The sequence below is a fragment of the Hypanus sabinus genome, chromosome 12 (assembly GCF_030144855.1).
Source record: "Hypanus sabinus isolate sHypSab1 chromosome 12, sHypSab1.hap1, whole genome shotgun sequence".
NCBI lineage: Eukaryota > Metazoa > Chordata > Chondrichthyes > Myliobatiformes > Dasyatidae > Hypanus > Hypanus sabinus.
Window position 1 is genome coordinate 47216440 of NC_082717.1, and position 21754 is coordinate 47238193.

Genomic DNA, 21754 nt, shown 5'->3' on the forward strand with positions numbered 1-21754 from the left:
CGTTTAACAATCAATCATCTGCTTGTACTTTAAGATCATTTATATACATAAAAGTTTAGTATTACACAAAGTATAATTCTGGAAGCTTCTTGGCCTCTTTGTTCTGAATGAGTATTTTATCATTAGCTGATAAAGTATTAAATAAATATTCTCTAACTGGATTATTTTTATCTGTGGAATTTTTCTTATCTCTATGGTACTAAAGTATTTGCATTGTTCCACAGTCTATCTTACTTTAGTTTCTCTCTCCAAGTAGTACTGTCCCTTTGTTCAACTGTGAAGTAACAAGTTTTATGCCTTGTTCCTGACTTCTAAAAGTACTTCTAAAAGAAAGGAGGAAGTTAAGAAAGGACATAAGTATTGGGAAGCAATTGTGGTGGTGGTTTATTTGGAATGTTTCGGGAGTGGATTGATGTAGTCAGGAAAGTGGCAGTAATGTTAGAAAGATGATTTAGAGGAGTGACGTGGATGTTCTGGGGATGGGGGGGTGGAGAAGGGTGTAAGTTACAGAGGAGCTCAGGGTGATGGAAATTCAGAGTGATGAATGAGATAACTGGTTGTAAGGGATCACTTGGCAAATATCAAGATGGGAAATAAATTGTTCAGGCAGATGAAAGAGGGCATAAGAGGAAGGGTTGTTTAACTTGAGGAGATGACGAGTGTTTGGATGACAATTCAGAAAGCAAAGGTAATAGTTGGGTAGGGGTGTGAAGGAGAGAGGAGCAATAATATTCATGTCACTCTAACAATGGAGGATACATTAGACACATCAAACTCCCAGGCAGTAGAACTTTGAAGTCAAAACAGACTGAATCTATTTTTGTCTTACACAATTTGATTCCACTATGTTTGTCAAACAACGATCATAAAGATGCACATCAAATATACAGAACATTTGTAACAAAAATTCAACATTACACTGCTGGCACACAAAGTATCTGACTTCACCATTGATGTTATAATTATGCATATAACTCAAGTCCTGGTGCAAGGCAAATATCTTCTTCCTCAATGTCAACAAGATAAAGGAAATGGTTATCAACTTCAGAACAGCTTGCACCTCTAACTCTCTTTACTACGGCAGGGCAACAGTGGAAATTGCGAGCAGTTTCAAACTTGGGAGGGCACATCTCACACAACCTCTCATGGTCCCAGAACACATTCTATACAATCAAGGAAGCTCACCAATGGCTCTACTTTCTGAGGAGGCTGAAGAGAGCTGGACTATGCACGTCTATACTCACATCATTCTACAGAGGGTCAGTAGAGGGCATCCTAACATGCTGCGTCACTGGTTGGTACGGAAACTGCACGGCGGTAGATAGGAAGGCTCTACAACTGGTAGTCAAAAATTGCCCAACGCATCACTGCCACCAATAAGAACATTTGAAGAGAAGGTTCCAGAAAAGAACCAGTAACATCATGAAGGATCCCACCCAGCCTTGCTTAGTTTTGTTGCATTTCCATCTGAAAAGAAGCTATGTAGCATCCACACCAGGCCAACATGACTCAAAAACAGCTATTTTCCCTCAGTAAGGAAATGCAACCCCACCCACCACTCCTTCATCATTTCCCATTAGTCACCTTACGTACAGGCACTTCTGTGCCTAGCGTCACTTTATGGACATACAATTAATCTATGTATGTAAGCTATCTTATTTATTTATATTATTTTATTGTGTTTTTTTGCGCTGACTGTATTGGATCCAAAGTAACAAATATTTTGTGACCCCCTCACACTTGTGAACTAGAAAAGACATAAAAAATCTTGAATCTTGAAAATAGAATGCTATGATACTAAAAAGAGTTCTATTCTTCTCTGTGAAACTACTTAAAGCACTATCTTAAAAAAACACTACTCACAGATGACTGCATTCACTCTCAGTCTGGATCACGTACTCAGCTGCATCATGATGGCCTCCTAACCTCCTGATTCAGAAGTGAGCATACCAGCAAATAACTCAAAATGACTACAATGATTGTATTTTATTGCTAAAATTCAGGCTGTAGCTTTGGAAAAGAAATACTATAAAATCATTCAACATAGTTTACAAATTATTGAAAATAGAAGATGTACTACTATAATATTTATTTATCAATGGAAAATAATTTTTGCTTGTCTAGTTTTGTAAACCTTTGAGGAGTTAACATCCCAAATTGATGGCAGGAAGATAAGCAACTTCTTCAGAACTAAGGTCAATGCATATTGAGGCCAATGCAATAGTCAAGGATGAATAGCTGTTTACATTGGGAGTGGTCATGCGAGCTTTATGCCCTTGATGTTTTGAACACTAAAAATTCAGATCAAAGAAAATCTTTATTTAATATATATTGCCGGTGCAAAGATCCAGAATACGTACTTCAGTAAAATCGACTCACCGGAATGACCTGATTGATATAAAACGTCTGATGAATAAAATAAACCGAACATAATACCTTCAGTATGCAAGGCTGTAAAGTAAGGAGCAGCAGGAAGTTCACTGTGTTAACATCAAACAAATGTTTCCTTACACGGGAGTATGTGTTGCCAGGTGACTGATCAAACCTGTTTCCTTTTGCAATTAAGTTCTGTAATCAGCAAAAGAAATGAATGATATGACATTTTATCATTCATCATATCATATTTCACAGGCCCTTCAGTCCAACTCATCTATGCTAATGAAGCCAATCAGTCCCACTTGCCCACATTTGGCCCATATGACTTAAAATTTTCTTATCCATGTAACTGTCTAATTTTAAAAAATTAATTGTACCTGCCTCTACAGCTTCTTCTGATAACTCATTCCATATAACAATCACATTCTCTGTGGAAAATGTTGCCCTTTAGGTTTCTTTTAAATCTTTCTCCTCTAACCTTAAACTTTGCCCCTTAGTTTGATTACCCAACTTGGGGAAAAAAGACTGTGAACATCCATTGTACCTACAGCCTTCATGATTTTATATACTTCTATCAGGTCACCCATCAGCCTCTAAGCTGAAGGTTAAAAAGCCCAAGACCATCCAGCCTTTCCCTATAATTCAACCCCTCCAATCCTGGTAACCTCCTAGTGAGTCTTTCTTCTAATTTAGTGACATCCTTCTTATAGCTGGGTAACTAGAACTACATATGATACTCCGATGTCTGATACAGCTGCAATATGATGTCCCAACTCTTGTCCTCAGTGTTCTGATTGAAGAAGGCACACATAGCAATACTTTTTTAAAAACCATATAGTTCACCTGTGTTGACACTTTCTGGGAACTATGTATCTGAATCCCTAGATCTCTCTGTTCTACTATAATCTTCATGGTTCTGATATTTACTGTGCAAGTCCTGCTCCAGGTTTGTATATCAAAGTATTACACCTGCACTCATCCAAGTTAAATTCCATCTGCCTTTTCATGGCCCACTTCCCCAGTCAATCTCTATCCCACTGTAATCTTCGCTGCCCATTATAGCATCATTAATATAGATGAATAGGTCGTCATCTATATTAACAAGCTGGATGAGAATGCCACCTACATTCTCATCCGAATCATTAATATAAAAGATTAACAGTGGACCCAGCACTTACCCAAGCAAATCATCACTGGTTTCAGTCATCCAATTTGGAAAACAATGCTCCAGTAGCACCCCGACTCCCTCCACTAAGCCAATTTAGTATCTAATTAACCAATTCACCTGAATTCCAAGAGAAAACCAAGATGACAATCCTAATCATTCTTCATCTTTCCATTTTCATATTCATTTACATTGGTACGTACAGTGAAATGGGTCATTTGTTGAGTTACAACCAACACAACCTATGGCAGCCCACAAGTAACACTGCGAATTCCGGCACCAACATAGCATGCCCACAATGTTCAGTATAACAACACAAACCACAACAGTGACAAAACAAGCCCCTTTCCTCCCTCCTAGCCACTGACACACAAACAAAAGCCTTTGACCCCAGGACAGACTGCCTCTAGGCCTCCAACTCACATTTCCTGGGCCCGGATCACAGACTTGCAGACTTTGGCCTTGGATTTTCAGACACACCAACTTAGAGATTTTGCCCATCATGCCTTGATTTCTGGACTTACCAACCTTGGTATTCGATCTTTAGACGTTATCCTTCATTATCAGTCCCAGAACTCACCGATCATGGACTTTATCTCCAGCTCTCAAACTCCAGACTTGCATGGACCTCCAACCCAAAGACTCGCTCCCCTGGGGGGGGGGGGAGGGGGGTCATCAGCCCTTGTGCCAAAATGCTGGCAGGTCCTGTCAATCAGAAACCCCTCCAGTAACTTTCCCACCAATGATGTTAGGCTCTCCGGTTTATTCTTGCAGCACTTTTTAAAAAGGCACATTGTAACCCTCCAATCTTCCAGCACTTGACCCCTGGCGGAATCTTGCTTACAATTCTGTGCAGGAATATGTGGCAATACTGCCCTCTAGTGCCCTTGGCATTGGTTAATGGCGTGAAAAGCATGCTGACCATTTCCAGATTTTTTCACAGTAGAAAGTCAATGAGACGTTGCCCTTATTTCGTTACCCTTATGCCTTTGATGCAATTTTAAAGTCAGTTATTTACAAGACAATATAATTGCTTTTGAATGATTGCTTGGAAACTTAAACTATATTGTCCCATAAACTCCAAGGATAAAATTATATTTTTAGCACAGCATCAGACTAGAACTGCTACCAAATGGGCCAATCACTTATCTTTCATTTCTATGGGTCACATACTACACTGAACCAGCTACTCTCATCAACTCCTTTACCCACATGACAGCATCTTAAAAGCAGGAATTTATCATTGCTTTAAAATATACATTAGAATGACAGGTGTCTGCTATGTTCAAATCAAATAGGTTGAAAATGGGAAAAATTATATTGCCTTATGACAACCTATCAGTCAATTTCAATGCTAATGCAAGGTCTTCATCCAAAACATTGACAATTTCTTCCACATCACCCACACCCCACAGATGTTGTTCGACCTTCTGAGTTCTTTCAGCAGCTTGCTTTATGCTCCATCCACTCCTCATATTGTGCATGCATATATTGTGCTATTTATCACGCAGGTACTCACACTGAAGCCTGATTCACCAAAGACCTCTGGATTGTAGTCAGTAACTAGTATTAATGGCTACTTTTTTGTTATATCTTTACAATTAAGTGTAAAGGGCGATTTGTTACAAATACTGCAAAATCTTGGTCTTTCAAGTCTATAGGCTCAATGTAAAACTTAATAAATAAATGTATCTACAAAGCTTTTAAAGGTCAAATGATATGTTACAGCAATGGCTTTAAAAATGTTTAACTTTTTTTCCCATGAGTTAATATTTTAGAATTTATTGGGAAATTTCAAGTACCAAGGAGGGATAGTGTCAGGGCAGACTGATCTGAGGATGCAATCAGTGGGAAAGGAGTGGGACTGTGGAGAGAAAGATTAGGGGGTAGCATAATTTTGGAGGAGGCTGTTGAAGACTTAATGGGTGAAAGACTGATTGTGGACTTCAGAACGGGTAAGATCTAGGAACACATACCAATCCTCATAGAGGGATCAGAAGTAAAGAGAGTAAGCAGCTTCAAGTTCCTGGGTGTCAAGATCTCTGTGGATCTAACCTAGTCCCAACACGTTGATATAGTCATAAAGAAGGCAAGATTATTAGGAGCTTGAAGCTATTTGGAATGTCTACGAATACAATCTAACACCTCTATAGTTGTACTGTGGAGAGCACTCTGACAGGCTGCATCACTGTCTGAGATGGCTACTGCACAGGACTGAAAGAAGCCTCAGAAGGTTGTAAATCTAGTCAGCTCCATCTTGGGTACTAGCCTATAAAGTACCCAGGACATCTTTAGGGAGCGGTGCCTCAGAAAGGCAGTGTCCATTACTAAAGACCTCCAGCACCCAGGGCACGCCCTTTTCTCACAGTTACCATCAGGAACTGTACAGAAGCCTGAAGGCACACACTCAGTGATTCAGGAACAGCTTCTTCCCCTCTGCCATCCGATTCCTAAATAAACATTGAATCTTTGGATACTACCTCACTTTTTAAAAAATATACAGTATTTCTGTTTTTGCGCATTAAAAAAAATCTATTCAATATATGTAATAGATATGCTGTTTATTTAATATTATGTCTTATTTTATTTATTATTATTTTTTCTCTTTCTGCTAGATTATGTATTGCATTGAACTGCTGCTGCTAAGTTAACAAATTTCACTTCCATGCCGGTGATAATAAACCTGATTCTGATTCATTTAGAATTGATAGAGTGCATCTGCCTGTGAATAGAGTTTGCACAGGCACCCGAAAAGTTTTCCATTGCAAGAATAATGTTGCCATCTTCTGCACAGACCCACCGTCAGTCCACAGAATGATCAGCATCTGGCACCAGTTTTGAATTGGGTGACATTTTAAAGCCTGTCTTGCACAGATGTATACTGTACAAGAAAAATAAAAGAGGGAAGGGAAGCAGAGTAGCAAGCACAAATAATCAGTCCTGGTACAAACAAAATGAAGAGTCAAGTTATCTCAGTACTAAGTCCTGCAGGCTGCAACATGCCCAGATAACAAAAATAGGGCTTAGTCTGATAGAGGGACAATAAATTAAAATGTCAGGCAACCAGAAGTTCAAGGTCACTCCTGTGAATTGAATGCTGCTACTCCACTGCAGGTGATCCAAACTCTTCAATTTCTCCAGCATAGAGGAGGCCACATCATGAGCACTGAATGCAGTACAAGCGAACCACTGCTTCACTTGGACTGTTATTTGAATTCTTGGTTGGTGGGAAGGAAAAAGGTGAATGCACAGGCATTGCATTTCCTTCAGTTGCATGGGAAAGTGCAATAAAAATCTGGTTCAGAGGAGCCAGGGCATGCAGCAGGAATTGGTTGGAGTGAAAAGGCATGATAATAACAGAGCTGGGAACGCAGGAGTTGCACTTCCCCAAAGACAGGAAAGAATCTATTCATCAAACACACAATGTTATTGGTGTTGCTATGTGTGTCCCAAACGCCACTCCAGCAACGTAGCTGTTCATCTGCCATTTACTTCGTTAATCCAAAATCGATCATATCCATAGGAATGTGATGTTTAATTCTCCTGAGAAAGTGGAATAGAATGTAACTTAACAATCATCTGGTGGCTACCTTTGATTGTGGCTGAACTAAGCACTGTATAAATTCTGGGTACTGTATTCAATTATTAGATGTCATTACATGTCAAAGTTGTACTTGTCTCTAACGTGGAGATGAATGGGTCAGTGCCATGGAACATTCCATTTAGGTGGGCCATGCCATACTACCTGTCCCTCATTGTAAAGTTTATTTAGACCTTTCACCACAAAGCTATACTGGAGGAAAATGCACAAGATTCTGTCTGACAGAGTGCCTCATCAACAGAAATTTCAAACAAGCACCAAGTCACTTGATGAATTTTGAGAACACCCAACTCCTATTAGAACACTAATGCATACCTGGAATCTAAATACGCTGCATGCTGAGAAGGTCATTCACCTTCCTGTACAATTCCTGTCTAGAAATTAATCCAGTGGTCTTTGTTGAGATTCATGCTGACCAGCTGCATAATGCTAGACTGAACTCTATATGCTATTGCTTTTGCCACATATGAAAAAAAAGCTTTAACTACTGCTGTAAGGTCTGGACTGCCTGAAGCTTTTTAATCTTCTAATGCCAAGAACTATCTACAACCAGTCCAGTCCAGGGACCTCTGCTATTGGAGGGGTTAAGCACAGCCCATTTAGCATCAGTGATATTGACATATTCGTGCTAATCATTATCCCTCGAGCCCGAAGGTCTTCCTAAGAAGAACGTAAATATGTTTTAATAAAAGGTTTAATACTGCAATACTGAATGGCAATATAAAAGTTATTATTTTGATTTTCATCGGGAAAAAAACCCACAAGGATCACCTGGTTTCAAACAAGAGAAAATATGGGATGCTGAAATATACTGGAGGAACTCAGCACGTATTGGAAAATATATTATGCATTAGCAGCATTCACTATATAACCACGACTACTGAGTATTTACTATGCATTTATTCATTTACTAGATGCATTGTATTCTTAGGTATATACTATGGCATTTAAGAATATATGAGTATTATTAGCAGAAATACACTTAGCATTTAAGAACACCTGTGTATCATTCGCAGAAATGTGCTTAGCTGAAATGTACTCCATATATTATACAATAGAATGGCTTATGAAGAGATAACGGTGGCAGACAGGATGATACGAACAGGCAATGGAATGTTGAGGGAGGCTGACTGAGAAACAACCGTGGCCAGGAATGAGGCCCAAGATGTGAACTGGAAAGAAATAATGGTGGCGAATCGAGAGCTAGTCAAGAGCGATTGATTAGTTAATGTATAGATGATATGGAGCTATAGAATGATTGGATATGTTAATGCAACTAAGTTAAGAAGACTACTATAAAAATGCTATGTACAATGATCAGCGGGCAATCAGTGACTAGCTCAAGTGATGGTCTCAGCTTTGGTTTGCAAATTAAAGCTTAAAACTTCTTGAAGAATTTTCTCCGTCTCCTGGTCGTTTGTGAGAAACGAAACACCACGACACACGTCAGGCAGCTTCTGTGGAAAAGAGTAAACAGTCGACGTTTCGGGCTGAGACCCTATATCAGGATCACCCCGTTTTCTCCTGTCTGGAAGCTCGAAGCAGCAAAGGCCGCCAAATATGAATCCTCCACCCAGGAAAGCAGACCTGAAATACTTACTACAAAATAATAATTAACATTTTAAGCGGGCAGTAGAAATGAAAGGGCCTGGAGCCCAAGGCCTTACTGTTAAGAAATCCTGCGCCGCTAAGTGACAGTGGCAATCGATAAATCCGCTCATACTGCCCGGAACGCCATAGGATGCACCTCACCGTCCTTTGACATTAGTGAAGTGCAGCGTTTTACTTTCGGATTTGCTTATTTTAGGAATTTTCTGGGGGGGGGAAGAATATTATCCACGAGCAATACCAGTTTGGGCTCTCAACCATTTGCTTTTTAAATTGGGACGCACATTCCCTCCACGATGTGGCGGAACCGATATTAGAATTAATGCTTTTCACCGGAACTGTCAGGGGTTGCACTGGGCGGAAGTTCGTGTGTTTGGAAAAGTGGCGGCAAAGTGTACTGGCACCGGAGAGTACGGGGCGGACGGATGGATGGCGCTGCCGGCCGGCCGCGTGCTCTGCTGCTCCAGGCGGGCGGTGTCGGCGGCGCTCGAGCGCTTGTCGGAGGCTCTGTGCGATCGGCTGCAGGGAGAGCGGCAGCTGGAGGCTCGGCGGGTGAGTGGGCTGAACGAAGGCCCCGAGGTGGGGTGAGGCTCTGGGGAGGGCAGTTTGGTTTTCTAAGTTACAGTGTAAGGACGTGTATGGCCATGTAGTTTTGTAAAATGAATAAAGTCGTGGACTATTTTCTAAGCTGGAATCGAATTCAGAAATCGGCGGTGTAAACAGACTTGGGAATCCTAGCGCAGATTGAGTCAGTACTCAGAAGTCAAATGCCATCTAGCAACGCAAACATGGGGAAATCTGCAGATGCTGGAAATTCGAGCAACACACACAAAATGTTGGTGGAACGCAGCAGGCCAGGCAGCATCTAAATGAAGAAGTACAATCGACGTTTCGGGTCGGGACCCTTCGTCAGGACTAGCTGAAAGAAGAGATAGTAAGAGATTTCAAAGGGGAGGGGGAGACCCAAAATGATAGAAGACAGGAGGGGGAAGGATAAAGCTCAGAGCTGGGAAGTTGATTGGCAAAAGGGATACCAGGCTGCAGAAGGGGGAGTATCGTAGGACGAAGAAAGAAAGGGGGAGGGGAGCACCAGTGGAAGATGGAGAACAGGCAAGGAGTAATTGTGAGAGGGAAAGAGAAAGAGAAAAAAATCATTTTCAGAGGACGAGAATATTAAAGACAAGAATGTAACGCTGAAGCTTTATAAGGTACTGGTCAGAGCACATTTGGAGTTTTATGAGTAGTTTTAGGCCCCATTCCTAAGAAATGATGTGGAGGGTCCTGAGATTTACAAGAAAGGCCTTGGGAATGAGAGGGTTTACATGCAAGTAGTTTATGATGGCTTCAGGCCTGTACTCGCTGGAATAAAGAATAAGAGGAGTGCTCATTGAAACCTACAGAATGTTGAAAAGCCTAGAGTGGGTGTGAAGTGGAGAGCTTAGGACCAGTGGGCACAGGCTCAGAATGGAAGGACATCTCTATCAAACAGAAATGAGAAGTTTTCTTTTGGCCAGATGGTGCTGAATCTGTGGAATACATTAGCACATACTGTAATGGAGGCCAAATCATTGGGCATACATGGGGATTGATAGGTTCCTGATCAGTAAGAATGTTAAAAGGTTACAGAGAAAGCTGGAGAACAGGGATGCGGGATAAAAATCGGCCATGATTGAATAGCAGAGCAGACTCAATTAGCCAAATGGCCTAATTCTGCTCCTGTATCTTATGGTTAAATTGTATATTTTTTAATATGTGCATTCATTTTTGTAGATATTTGAAACAGCTGTTCAGGAGAACATCCTTGTCAATGGAATGTTATGGCAAGAAGTTTCAGAGGATGAGGAATTGAGATACGGTATGGAGCACTAAATTCCAGCTCATTATCAGAGAATGTGGTGGATATAGAGGTGAAAAGATAGATGTTGAACTTAACTAAAAATCTTGCCTTTGAATTCTGATTGCAGTTGTCCAGCTCAATTGCTTAATTGGCTAGCTATTTTAATTCCACTTTCCATTCCCGTACCAACATGTCTGTCTACATTCTCCTCTACTGCTAAATTGAGGCCTTGATATGCATTAGATGAACATATGTCTCATATTCCACCATGGTGGTCTTCAACCTGATGGCATGAACATCAATTTCTCCAACTTTGAATAACGCACTACCTCCGTCACTACTTACTTCTCCTTATCTCACTCACCCCAATACCCTTTCCTGTTCTCTTGATCAGCATATCACCTACTTCTCTGGTTCCCCTTCTCACCTCAAGGTCCACTGCTATGAGATTTCATCATCTTCAAACATTTTGTTGCTTCTATTACTTTCCAAGTTCTTAGATCATTCCCATTTTCCCCACCTGATCTGCCTGTCTACCCCCTCACCTTTCACTTATCTCTGTCCAGCAAATACTCTTACCCCCCCCCCAATCATTTTATACCGTTATCTTCCGTCTTTCCTTCCAGTGCTGAAGAAGGATCTCAACCAGAAACATTAACTGTCCATTTTACTCGATATTTGCTACCTGTCACACTGAGCTGCTCTGGCATTTTGGGTGTTTCCCGCTGTTGTGTTACCATTTTAAACTATTTTTGAGTGTCCGTGTTCTTATTAAGTATTAGCTAGACCAAGTTTTTTTGGGGGGGGGGAACACTGTCACTGTCCAGATTGAGAATTGTTCAATAAGGTTCAAAGGTCCATTTATTATCAAAGTATGTATCCATATACAACTCTGAGTTTCCTAACTGGAATGGAATAACCTAGACTACCTATTCAACATCCTCTGGTGCAAGAGCAAAAACCAAATGAAAGAAAATACGTATTAGCTGTCAGTGACATAAGTTATAATTGAATGGAATTGACTTGATTCCTCTGTCAGTGCTTTTAAATGTTGGGAATCCATCCATTACTCATTACAGAACTTTGAGCCTTAGAGTCATCCTGCTCTCTGCAGTCTGCATTTCCTTCATCTATGGGAACTAAGATTAGGCATGCATATTAAATAAAACTATACTTTAATTAGGGTACTATTAATTTCCATCAATTGTCCTTTTTTTTTTGTACAGTTATCTCAAATTGCAATGGGCATTTAACAATTGACCTTGTTTCAATTCTATTTAAATAGTTTTATTTTTTCAAATCAAAATTTTGAATTATGATCAAACCTAATAACTTTAATTCTTTTTGCATGTTTGCAGCTGACATGTCACTTCAATTAAATTCTGGTTATGTAAGCACAATAAGTTACTTTGTAATTTAAATCTTTCTGAATTTAAATGTTGAAGTGCTATGGTAGTCAACAGGATTTTAATGTTTTTTTCTGTTTTATTTCTGTAGAGAAAGTAAGTTCAATAGGCTGTGCTATTAATTCCTAAAATAATTGGTGGTGTTAATATCTGGCAAAAAAAAAGCCAATTTTTACTAAATATCTTGCTTTAACAATTTAATTTTCAGGGAATGACATAAAGAATTTGGATGACGATTTGGATGAATGCATTAAGGAGACAGCTTCAAAACGTAAACAGTTTCCCAGAAAAGTTGTTGGACATCTTGCTAAAACCATAAAAGCAGAAAGGGAATTGTTGGTATGTGTTTTCAATTTTGTATCTTTTGTGCTCTAGAGTTTTTTTTTCTCAGGGTGAAAATGTCAGATACAAGAGAGCATGATTTTAAGGTGAGGGGGAGGGAAGTTTAAAGCAGATTTTATGAAGCGAAGGTTTTTTTTTAAACAGACTAGTAGGTACCTGGATTGTGCTGCCAGCGAAGGTGATGGAAACAGATATGATAAAGAGCCTCTAGATTGGCAGAATATGTGGAAGGATATATGACATATGAGATTAGTTAAAATAACCATAGTCAATACTCATGTACCTAAGGGCTGTACTGTTTAATTCATTTCATAGTCTTTTCTTGTAAATATATCATGTGATTTATATTACTCATGATTTCATGGATTTATGAAAAGGGATTAGAATTAGTTCTTGGATTGGCAGGTTTGTGTTTAATTAGAGATTATTTAGTCTAAGCCTGCATTCTCAAAATTTTAGAAGCCTGTGAAGGGAATTACAGAGACATGAGAGTAGAGCTGGCCGAAGTTGATTGGAAGGGGACACTATAGCAGGAATGATGGCAGAGCAGCAATGGCTGGAGTTTCTGGGAGCAATTCCGAAGGCGCAGGATAATTGCATTCCAAAGCAGTATTCTAAAGATAGGTGATGCAACTGTGGCTGACAAGGGAAGTGAAAGCCAAAATAAAAACTAAAGTGCGGGCATATCATTGAGCAAATAGTAGGAAATTAGAGGATTGGGAAGCTTTTAATAACCAACAGAAGGCAACAGAAAAAGTCATTGAGGGAAAAGATGGAATAGGAACGTAAGCTAGCCAATGATATTAAAGAGGATACCAAAAGTTTTTTCAGGTATAAAGAGTAAAAGAGAGACAAGAGTAGATATTGGACCGCTGGAAATGTTGCTGTTGACGCAGTAATGGGGGACAAGGAAATGGCAGACAAACTGATTAAGTATTTTGCATCACTCTTCATTGTGGAAGACACTGTCAGTATGCCAGAGGTTCAAGTGTCATTGGACAAAAGTTAGTGAAGGTGCCATTACTAGGGAGAAGTCGATGTTTCAGGCAGAGTGATGAAGTCAGCTGTACTCTTTTCCATAGATGCTACCTGGTCTGAGTTTCTCCAGCATTTTGTGTGTGTTGCTTGGATTTCCAGCATCTGTAGATTTTCTCTTGTTAGAGATATGTAGAATAGGTTTTCAGATATTAATGGTATCAGAGTATGGGTTAACTGTAGGAAAGTGGTAGAGGTAAAAGGTCACAGGTCTACTCCAGTTTATCTTGTTACAGGTCATTAACATCCAAATATTCTTTTTAAAAGAGTACAGGTATCCCCCCGCTATCCGAAAGTAGAGCATTCCTATTAAATTGTTCGTAAGCCGAAATGTCATACAGCGAAGAAGCAATTACCATTAATTTATATGGGAAAATTTTTTGAGCGTTCCCAGAGCCAAAAAATAACCTACCAAGTAACACATAAAACCTAAAATAACACAAACATAGTAAAAGCAGGAATATGATAAGTACACAGCCTATATAAAGTAGAAATATTGTATGTACGGTGTAGTTTCACTTATCAAAATCGGGAGGACAGTGAGCCAAAATCGATTTGGAGGGAAAAAAATCGGCACATACACACGTGTGCACACAACTGCCCGCACAAGGCTTCACAGTCATGGTACTCTTTCTCAGGGTAAACACACGTACAAAGCGGGTGTCTTTTTTCATAAAAGCAAATCCTCTTTGGTTAGCAAAAACGGGTACTAATGTAGGTCTTGCGTAACAGCGAGCTGTCGTAAAGCAAACGTTCAAAAAACGGGGCCACCTGTAGTAATTAAAGAAATCCTCCTGCAAACTGGGACTTTGGGAAAGCAATCTAGCTTACATTATTTGAAATGTTGTGTCTTTTCAAATGGGGGCTTTTTGATTCATTGATGCTAGGTCTCAGATTCCATCCACCATTTATTTCCCTAAACCAGTGGTTCCCAACCTTTTTTTGGCCATGCCCCACCTAATCACCTCTAAAATCCTGATGCCCCCTGTGGTGATATATAATTCTTATTATTCAAAAAGTGAACTCCTATTCACCTGGAGGAAGCTGAAAAGACCATTAACTTGGTTTAAACAAGCTTCCAAAGAACATGGCATTCATGAACGAGAAAAATAAAAGAACCAAAGGACTGTTAAAGTTCAGAGGAAGAAATTACTAAGAAATTGTAAAAAAAAAGAACATTAAGTGATATTAAAATAATAATAATAATAATAATAAATAAATAAAACAATGCCGATTCGTTTCTACAGCAACTGTTTAAAAGAGATGACGCAATGTACACACCTTCACACCACCAAGAACCAAAAGCTACTGCAAAGAGCAGCATTGGCGCAACCTCGTATGAGTTTCTTACGTGTTTGGACTTGTTCATTCGTTCCTTCCTACAACAGTCAATTCATTAATTTAATTATGAAAGCCATTTGATGGTTGTAATGATGGTGATACACTATATATACAGTACATACACAATTACACATGTACATACACACGTATTTTTATGTATGCATACTGTATATACACATATGTATTAACTCGCGCACACACACTCACACTCACACAGACTTACTAGAAAAAATTCACTGTTAATAACTCATTCTCGAATTGCCCCCCTTAAAAATCAAATTACGCCCCACGTTAGGAACCACTGCCCTAAACCTATTTTCTCATGTGCTCAGTAATACCCATCTGATGAGCTACCTCTGCTGGGAACAATTCACAGTAGTCAATGAATCTGACAACTAGGATGTTTTTAGGGTGTGGGAAGAAAGCAGAACCCCTAGGGATTACCCTGTTGTCATCACGAGCTGCTTCACAATTGTCCTTAACTCACTGGAGATTTTAGAAATCTGTGCTTCCTGCAGCATCACTGCAGGACCTTCTGTACTAGGAGTATTTACTGTATTTCAAAATAGCAATTCACAGACATTCAGCAGCTGTTCTTTTCAAAAAGTGCATTAGTTTAGAATCAAACGGAACATTAACTAAATCATCAGCCACCCTACCTCTATGATTTTTATTTTGCAATTCTACGATATTGGATCACACTTAAGTTTTTAGCTGCAGTAATCATTGTCAATTTCTTTGCTGCTCCTCCCTTTCCAGACTATCTATTATGAAAACTCAGTTCAGAAAGAAATGATATGGAGAAGGGACAAACAGAAGGATCAATGTGTGCAGAACAAGGACAGGAATCTGTCAGTATCAGTGTGTAAAGTACACAGCAAAATGCACTTCAGTATCTCAGGAATAATGCATGTATAAACATAAAGATCTCAATGCTTCCAAAATAAAACTGGTGTATTGTGGACTAAACAACTTTCAACTCTGTAAAACAGCCAACGGCTAAGCTCAGAGTGGAAGCAAATAACCATAGTCTTTCTTTTTCAAGCCAGGGTTTCAAAGAAAGGAATACTGTCACTACTTGAACATTCATTGTTAAATAATTCAACCTACTTTCACATGACCCTAATCTCCAGTTGTCATAAGATTTCCTATTGGTCACAAACTGTATATATTCTTCGTGTTTATCTTTCTCAACACAAAATCTTGCTTCAGGAGTTTTGTTCTCAGTTTTAACTTTTTTATATCACAGTTTGATTCAAATTTTGGACAAAATAAGGCTGACACCAATGTTGTAATGCATAGTTAGTCATTTTTAATCCCAAGTTTCAAAGAGTAAGCTAATTACCTTTTCACTTTCTTTGCCTCCCAACTTTTCTCCTGCTTGCTTCTGCACAAAGTTCACAATATTGTGTTCTATATCATTGTCCTGAAAATACTTAATAAATTTTAATTTCATTAACAACTGTCTTCACCCTTTTTCATTAGGAATTTCTTCTTGTGAGAGCTCACTATTGTGGAAGCATTTCATTGTCAATAAATCAGAAAAATCATCTGCATTCTCTTGTGATTTCATCCTTAACTAACGTAATTGTACATGGAGATCAGTACAGAATATTGCATTAATAACTGAGAATTGAACCATTTCCCACAAAGCCCACACCAATCTTCAAGCCCCAATAATACTAATCCTACTGTAACCCTTTTTAAATTTCTCCCCAATATTTTAGAGATACAGCTCAGAACAGGCCCTTCCAGCCCAATGAGCCATACCGCCCAGCAGCCTACCTATTTTACCCTTGCTTAATCACAGGACAACTTACCAATTAACTTGCTAACTGGTACGTCTTTGGAATGTGGGAGGAAACTGGAGCTTCCAGAGGAAGCCCACATGCTCATGGGAAGGACGTGCAAACTTCTTATAGACAGCACTGGAATTGAACTTCACACTCCACCTGTAATAGCATTATACTGATCACTATGCTACAGTGGCACCCACAACTATCAACTTGCACCTCACCTACAGTCTAATATGGCCTTCACTTTTTGAGATGTGTGAGGGTACCCATGGAGTCACAAAGAGAACATGAATGCTCACCATGGTGCCAGAAATCAGGAAAGAACCAAAAGATCTACCAGTTGTGCCAGCCAGAAAGAGGCATTCACTAATTTTCTGCTAACCAGCCTTTATGCCCATGTGGTTTGAGGGTTTTTGATGCTCAGCAACACATCCCATGTCCTTCTTCATAAATTTCCAGTGAAAATTTTAATGCCTTGTTTAATCACTTGTTTAGGTGTTCTTTACTATTTCCCATCACCTGGTCCAATCATGCTTTGCAGTACAGACTGGTTTTAAGAGATGTTCAAAAGTTACGAAATTGCTCCCTGCCGTGTACTCATTGTAAAGGGTGATGAAATTGGTTGCCCCCTTGATTTCTTTTACTATGCATGATTAAGTCTGCATGCTAGACCACTATTACTCAGTCTGTAAAAGCTTCAAAAGTAGTATTACTTTAATAGTAAAATGTTTCAACTGATTTTGTTTATAATTGGTTTATTACTGTTGTAAACTTAATGCATTTCATTGTTGCAGAAGCTTTATCAGCCAGCGGTAGGTCTGCAAATGAAAATGGGAATCCATCCAGAACAAGGTAATCACCTAGCATAAATTTTTGCTATGGACCTGAGTTGATTAACACAATAAAACAACAGAAGGTAGTTATCAAATAATCTTTTACATCAAGGGTAACATCTTTTAAATGTTGTAATTGTACTTGCCTCTACTACTTCCTTTGACAGCACATTCCACATGCTCACTACTTTCTGTGTGGGTGGGGGAAAGGGAGTTGTCCCTCAAGTTCCCATTAAATCTTTCTCCTCTCACCTTAAATTTACAGTCTGGAATCTAGTTTCAGAACTCCTTTCTTCTGGGAAAAAGACTTGTATCTACTCTCTTCACTATAAGGCCACCAACAACATGTTGCAACATGACAGCCCAACCACTAGGTGCTAACTTTTTGATATTTGTGCATTGGCCAATTTTAATCAGTATATTTTTCTTTAGTATTCAAGGAAGCAGAAATAATGGAAAGCACATCAAAAAATTCTCAAGATATGAGTGAAGCCATGAAGGTAAGAATTCCACATATTGAGTTTTATCTAGAGGAAACTTGATAAGCAGTTTAACAAATTTCAGAAACATTTCAACTAGAGTTTTTAGAAAGTATTCAGGTCTTTCAGTCCTACCCTTGTTTGTTCTGTGAGGCCTTCAGTTCTCCTAGAGGGGCTTTCAAGCTCCATCTTCTAAATAATAACGTATATAAATTAGTGTGTGACAATTTCTCTAAAGAAAGATGGATAATGGAATTATTTGAATTAAGTGCCTACATAAAACTTTTTGATAATTATGGCGATTTGTATATCTGTCCATCCAAAACAAAGTACCAGAGAAAAAAAAACTTAATTGGTTGTCTGAATCAGGATCCATAGTTTCATGTGATTCAGAATCAGTCTTTTAATGTACATCATTGTTAACCAGCAGTTATATTTGCCTGGAGGAGACATGCAGTTTCTGGAATCTGAAAGAGCAAACTATTGCTACAGGATGTCCATGCAGACATCTTATGCCATGCTTTTGAGCTTCATTAGTTTAGGGATGGGAGGGGATGAGAAATTATGACATTTTAAGTCTTAACCCTGCATCAGGACTGTAGGATATGTTATTTTTATTTTAGCCACTAGATGGCAATATTAAAAGACCAAGAAAACTACTACAAACTGTTTATAGAGTTCCATTCAGTGACTGGATTTGAATTGTAAAACATTGGAGCAAATGATATAAGTTAGTGAAACTATTAATTGCTATTATAATCCTATGGGACTGACAGTAAGTTTATTTGTTACCTCGTCTGAACACCAGGCCTAAATATGAATTTCTGGACACCTTAAGTCAGTTGTAGTTACATCAACTGTGATGCTAGTGTACCATATTGGGCGCACATCTGTCATATGTTACATGGGTAACATGCTGGTGGTTACTGCTCTGTTACTACATCATTGGTACTATAGAAATGTGCACAGATCTCCTGACACTAATTGCAGCTACAAAGTGTTCCTTTGAAAGAGCTGCTGTAAGACCTTTTTTTTTCCAATTCCCATCTTTATTATGCCTTAATTTCTAAGATTTTTTCATTTGATAGAGGTAACTCTTTTAGATGAACTTGAAGTACTTTGATTGCTGAGGCTGTGCAATTTCTTGACTTGGCAAACTGGGCAGGAAGTACCTGGGGGAAAAAGATGTGAAAAATCATTTTTTCCTTGGTTTGAACTAAATAAATGTATGTTAGCACTAATAATCATATTTTTGTTTTCCTTTAGGAGTTACCAGCCTTTATGGAAAAAGCACAAGGACTTTTGCAAACTCTACACCTTGTTTCTGTCATGAAGCACTCACAGACAAATAAGACAGTCTTCTCAAACCATACAGGGATGGAACTCCAAAATGAGAAAGGACAGACTTTCCCCCTTGGAAAAACAGATGTCACTCCCATAGAGACAGATAAAAAGAAATTGCTGAAGAATCGTAGTTCAAGGAAGAGAAAAATAAATTCTTCTGTTAATTATAAATATCCAAAGCGAAAACTGCATCTTGGTCAATAAACCCTGCTAAATGTGCAACAAAGTATGGCAGTATCAACATGCAAATGACTAACTGTTCTTATTAACTACATGATTGAACAGAACATTAGATGTCCATAAGATAGGGAGAAAATGAAATATAATATTAAGCATAATAGAATATGTAACATAACAAATTTGTCATCTTCATTTCTACAGAAGATGCTAGACTTATGGATCGATTTAAATATTTAGTTGCTCTTTGTTTTTGTGAATTTCACAGTTCTCTTAATACAAATATTGATTTATCTGAAAAGACTGCAGCATCCTTTTGAAAATGTGAAAAATGGTTTAGTTTTTGTTTGACTTATTTTTCCTCCAGCTTTACTAAGAGCCTCTCTAGCATTCTGTTCAACTGTGATATTGTGACTGAGCAAATCTTTATTCAGAAAATGAACATTCAGTGTGTCTAAATATGATAGACAAATTAAACTTTTGTCAGTTATGCATTTAATAAAGGATGTAGCACACCTTAATACATTTTGTTTAATATTGTAAAGATCAATAATTATACCTGTCCTTTCACATGTTCACATCAGTTTTGGTTAAATTTTTTAAACTGGAAATACGGTAGTCATTTTAAATTTTCTCTTAAATTGGGAGCAATGCTTTATTATAGGAACTTATAATAATTCCAGGTATTGATCCATGCTCCACATTACTCTTTGCATTGTAAAGAATAGACACAGCTAGGGGAACATTAATCTCACCATAGTCAACCTTTTGGTTCCTGTCTTTGTATGTACTCCTCCCACACCACTCCCATTAGCTGCGCTGCTACTCTGGTTCCCATCCAGAGACAGAATTGTTTTTTTAATAGTTCAATTTAATATCAGAGAATGTATACAGCCTAAAATTCTTACTCTTTGCAAACACCCATGAAACAGAGAAGAAAACCCAAAGAATGAATGACAGCAAACGTTAGAGCCCCAAAGCCTTCCTCCTCCCATGCACAAGGTGCTGTGTGCCCCTTAGAAAATAGGTGCATTTAAAATTTTATCCTTACCTGTGCCATTCAAGATCAATGTCACAACTACTTCAGGAATCCAAATAATTATAAATTGTAGAAATTGTTCAAATTAATTGCAGGTCATTAATTGATTTTAAAGTACAATTTTGCATTTCTGTCATCTGATTACAATATTAGTACATGGTGATCTTTGCACTTATGCTAAACAAGTAAATCTTGATTTTTTTATTTGTTCTTTAAATCTTTCTCACTATAAAGAACATTATATAGGAGTGAAAAATGCACATAGTTATCACCTTAACTCTACTATTGTTTATTGTGTTTGCTGTACTGTATACAAGATGCATTGCAAGTACTTACCAAAGTTGCTGCAAAAGTATTTCTTAATCTCAATTTCTAAATGTAGAAATAGGCACCAATTGCATGAGAAAAAGAACAAGCTACATTCTTGACTCCTTATCACATGGCATCCTCACTTAGGATATACAGTACAATGGGATAACTTCCCTGCACGGGCCTCTAGACTTATTAGTCCAACCTTGCATCACTTCCTGCCCAAGATTTATGAGCTGCAAAATTTATTTTTTTATTACCTTTGACAGAGATGTAGAGCACTCATCCAAACTTGGTGTGATGCTCATCTATACTAATCCCATGTGCTCGCAATTGGCCCCTATCCCTCAACTACTTTCCTCTCCAGGTATTTGCTTCTATTTCCTTTTAACAATGTGTTTCATATAGCTACCATGTACTGTGAAAATCTTGCCTCTTGTATCAGCTTTAAATTTCTCCCCTCACTGTAAACATGTTATCTAGTTTTATAATCTTTAGCAGCACCTCACTCACTAAGTGGCAGGCTAAGAAAAGTGATTCTATCTTTGGATGGAAACCAGAGGAGCTAATGAATGGTGTGGGGAAAGTAGATGTTAAGTCTACATGCAAAGATGGGAGCCAAAAAGTTGAGCATTTGGGGATTAATGTTCTGGGTTGTGTCTATTTTAATGCAAATGTAGGTAAGGCACATTACCTTAGGTGACAGCATGAATCTGCACGTGGAATTATGATATTGTAGCCATTAGTGAGACTTAGTTGTAAGACTTGCAGCTCAAAGTTTCAGGCATGATAGTGGAGGAGGTATTGCTCATCAGGGAAATGTCATGGTAATGCTCAGGCAGGACAGACTAGAGGGCTCATCTGGAAGGAAGGCAAAAAATGGAATTATAAACCGGTTAGCCTGACTTCAGTGGTTGACAGGAGACAGTGGGAATAAAGGGGTCCTTGTCCGCATAACTGCTGGTGACTAGTGGAGTTCCATAGAGGTCAGTGTTGGGACTGCTTCTTTTCACATTATATGTCAATGATTTGGATGATGGAATGGATTCCTTTGTGGCAAGTTTGT

At 38.6% G+C, this 21754-nt stretch overlaps 2 protein-coding genes across 3 annotated transcripts in view; one reads left to right on the top strand and one right to left on the bottom strand.

Annotated features, from left to right (window-relative positions):
• The window catches only part of LOC132402844 (putative deoxyribonuclease TATDN3), an 83250-nt gene extending 74224 nt beyond the window's left edge, over positions 1-9026 (bottom strand). The window contains exon 1 of one of the 2 annotated variants that reach the window (XM_059985862.1): positions 8810-9026. In XM_059985862.1, the coding sequence (XP_059841845.1) occupies positions 8810-8863 (54 nt within the window). In that variant the 5' untranslated portion in view covers positions 8864-9026. The remainder of the gene's footprint in view (positions 1-8809) is intronic. The other variant, XM_059985863.1, reaches the window with a different exon arrangement.
• A 19-nt stretch (positions 9027-9045) lies between these two features.
• On the top strand, positions 9046-19878 carry nsl1 (NSL1 component of MIS12 kinetochore complex). The gene is made up of 6 exons (XM_059985864.1): positions 9046-9302; positions 10521-10605; positions 12202-12332; positions 17302-17359; positions 17773-17840; positions 19086-19878. The coding sequence occupies exons 1-6, from the start codon at positions 9180-9182 to the stop codon at positions 19365-19367; spliced, it is 747 nt and encodes a 248-aa protein (XP_059841847.1). The 5' UTR covers positions 9046-9179; the 3' UTR covers positions 19368-19878.
• Positions 19879-21754: the final 1876 nt, after the last annotated feature.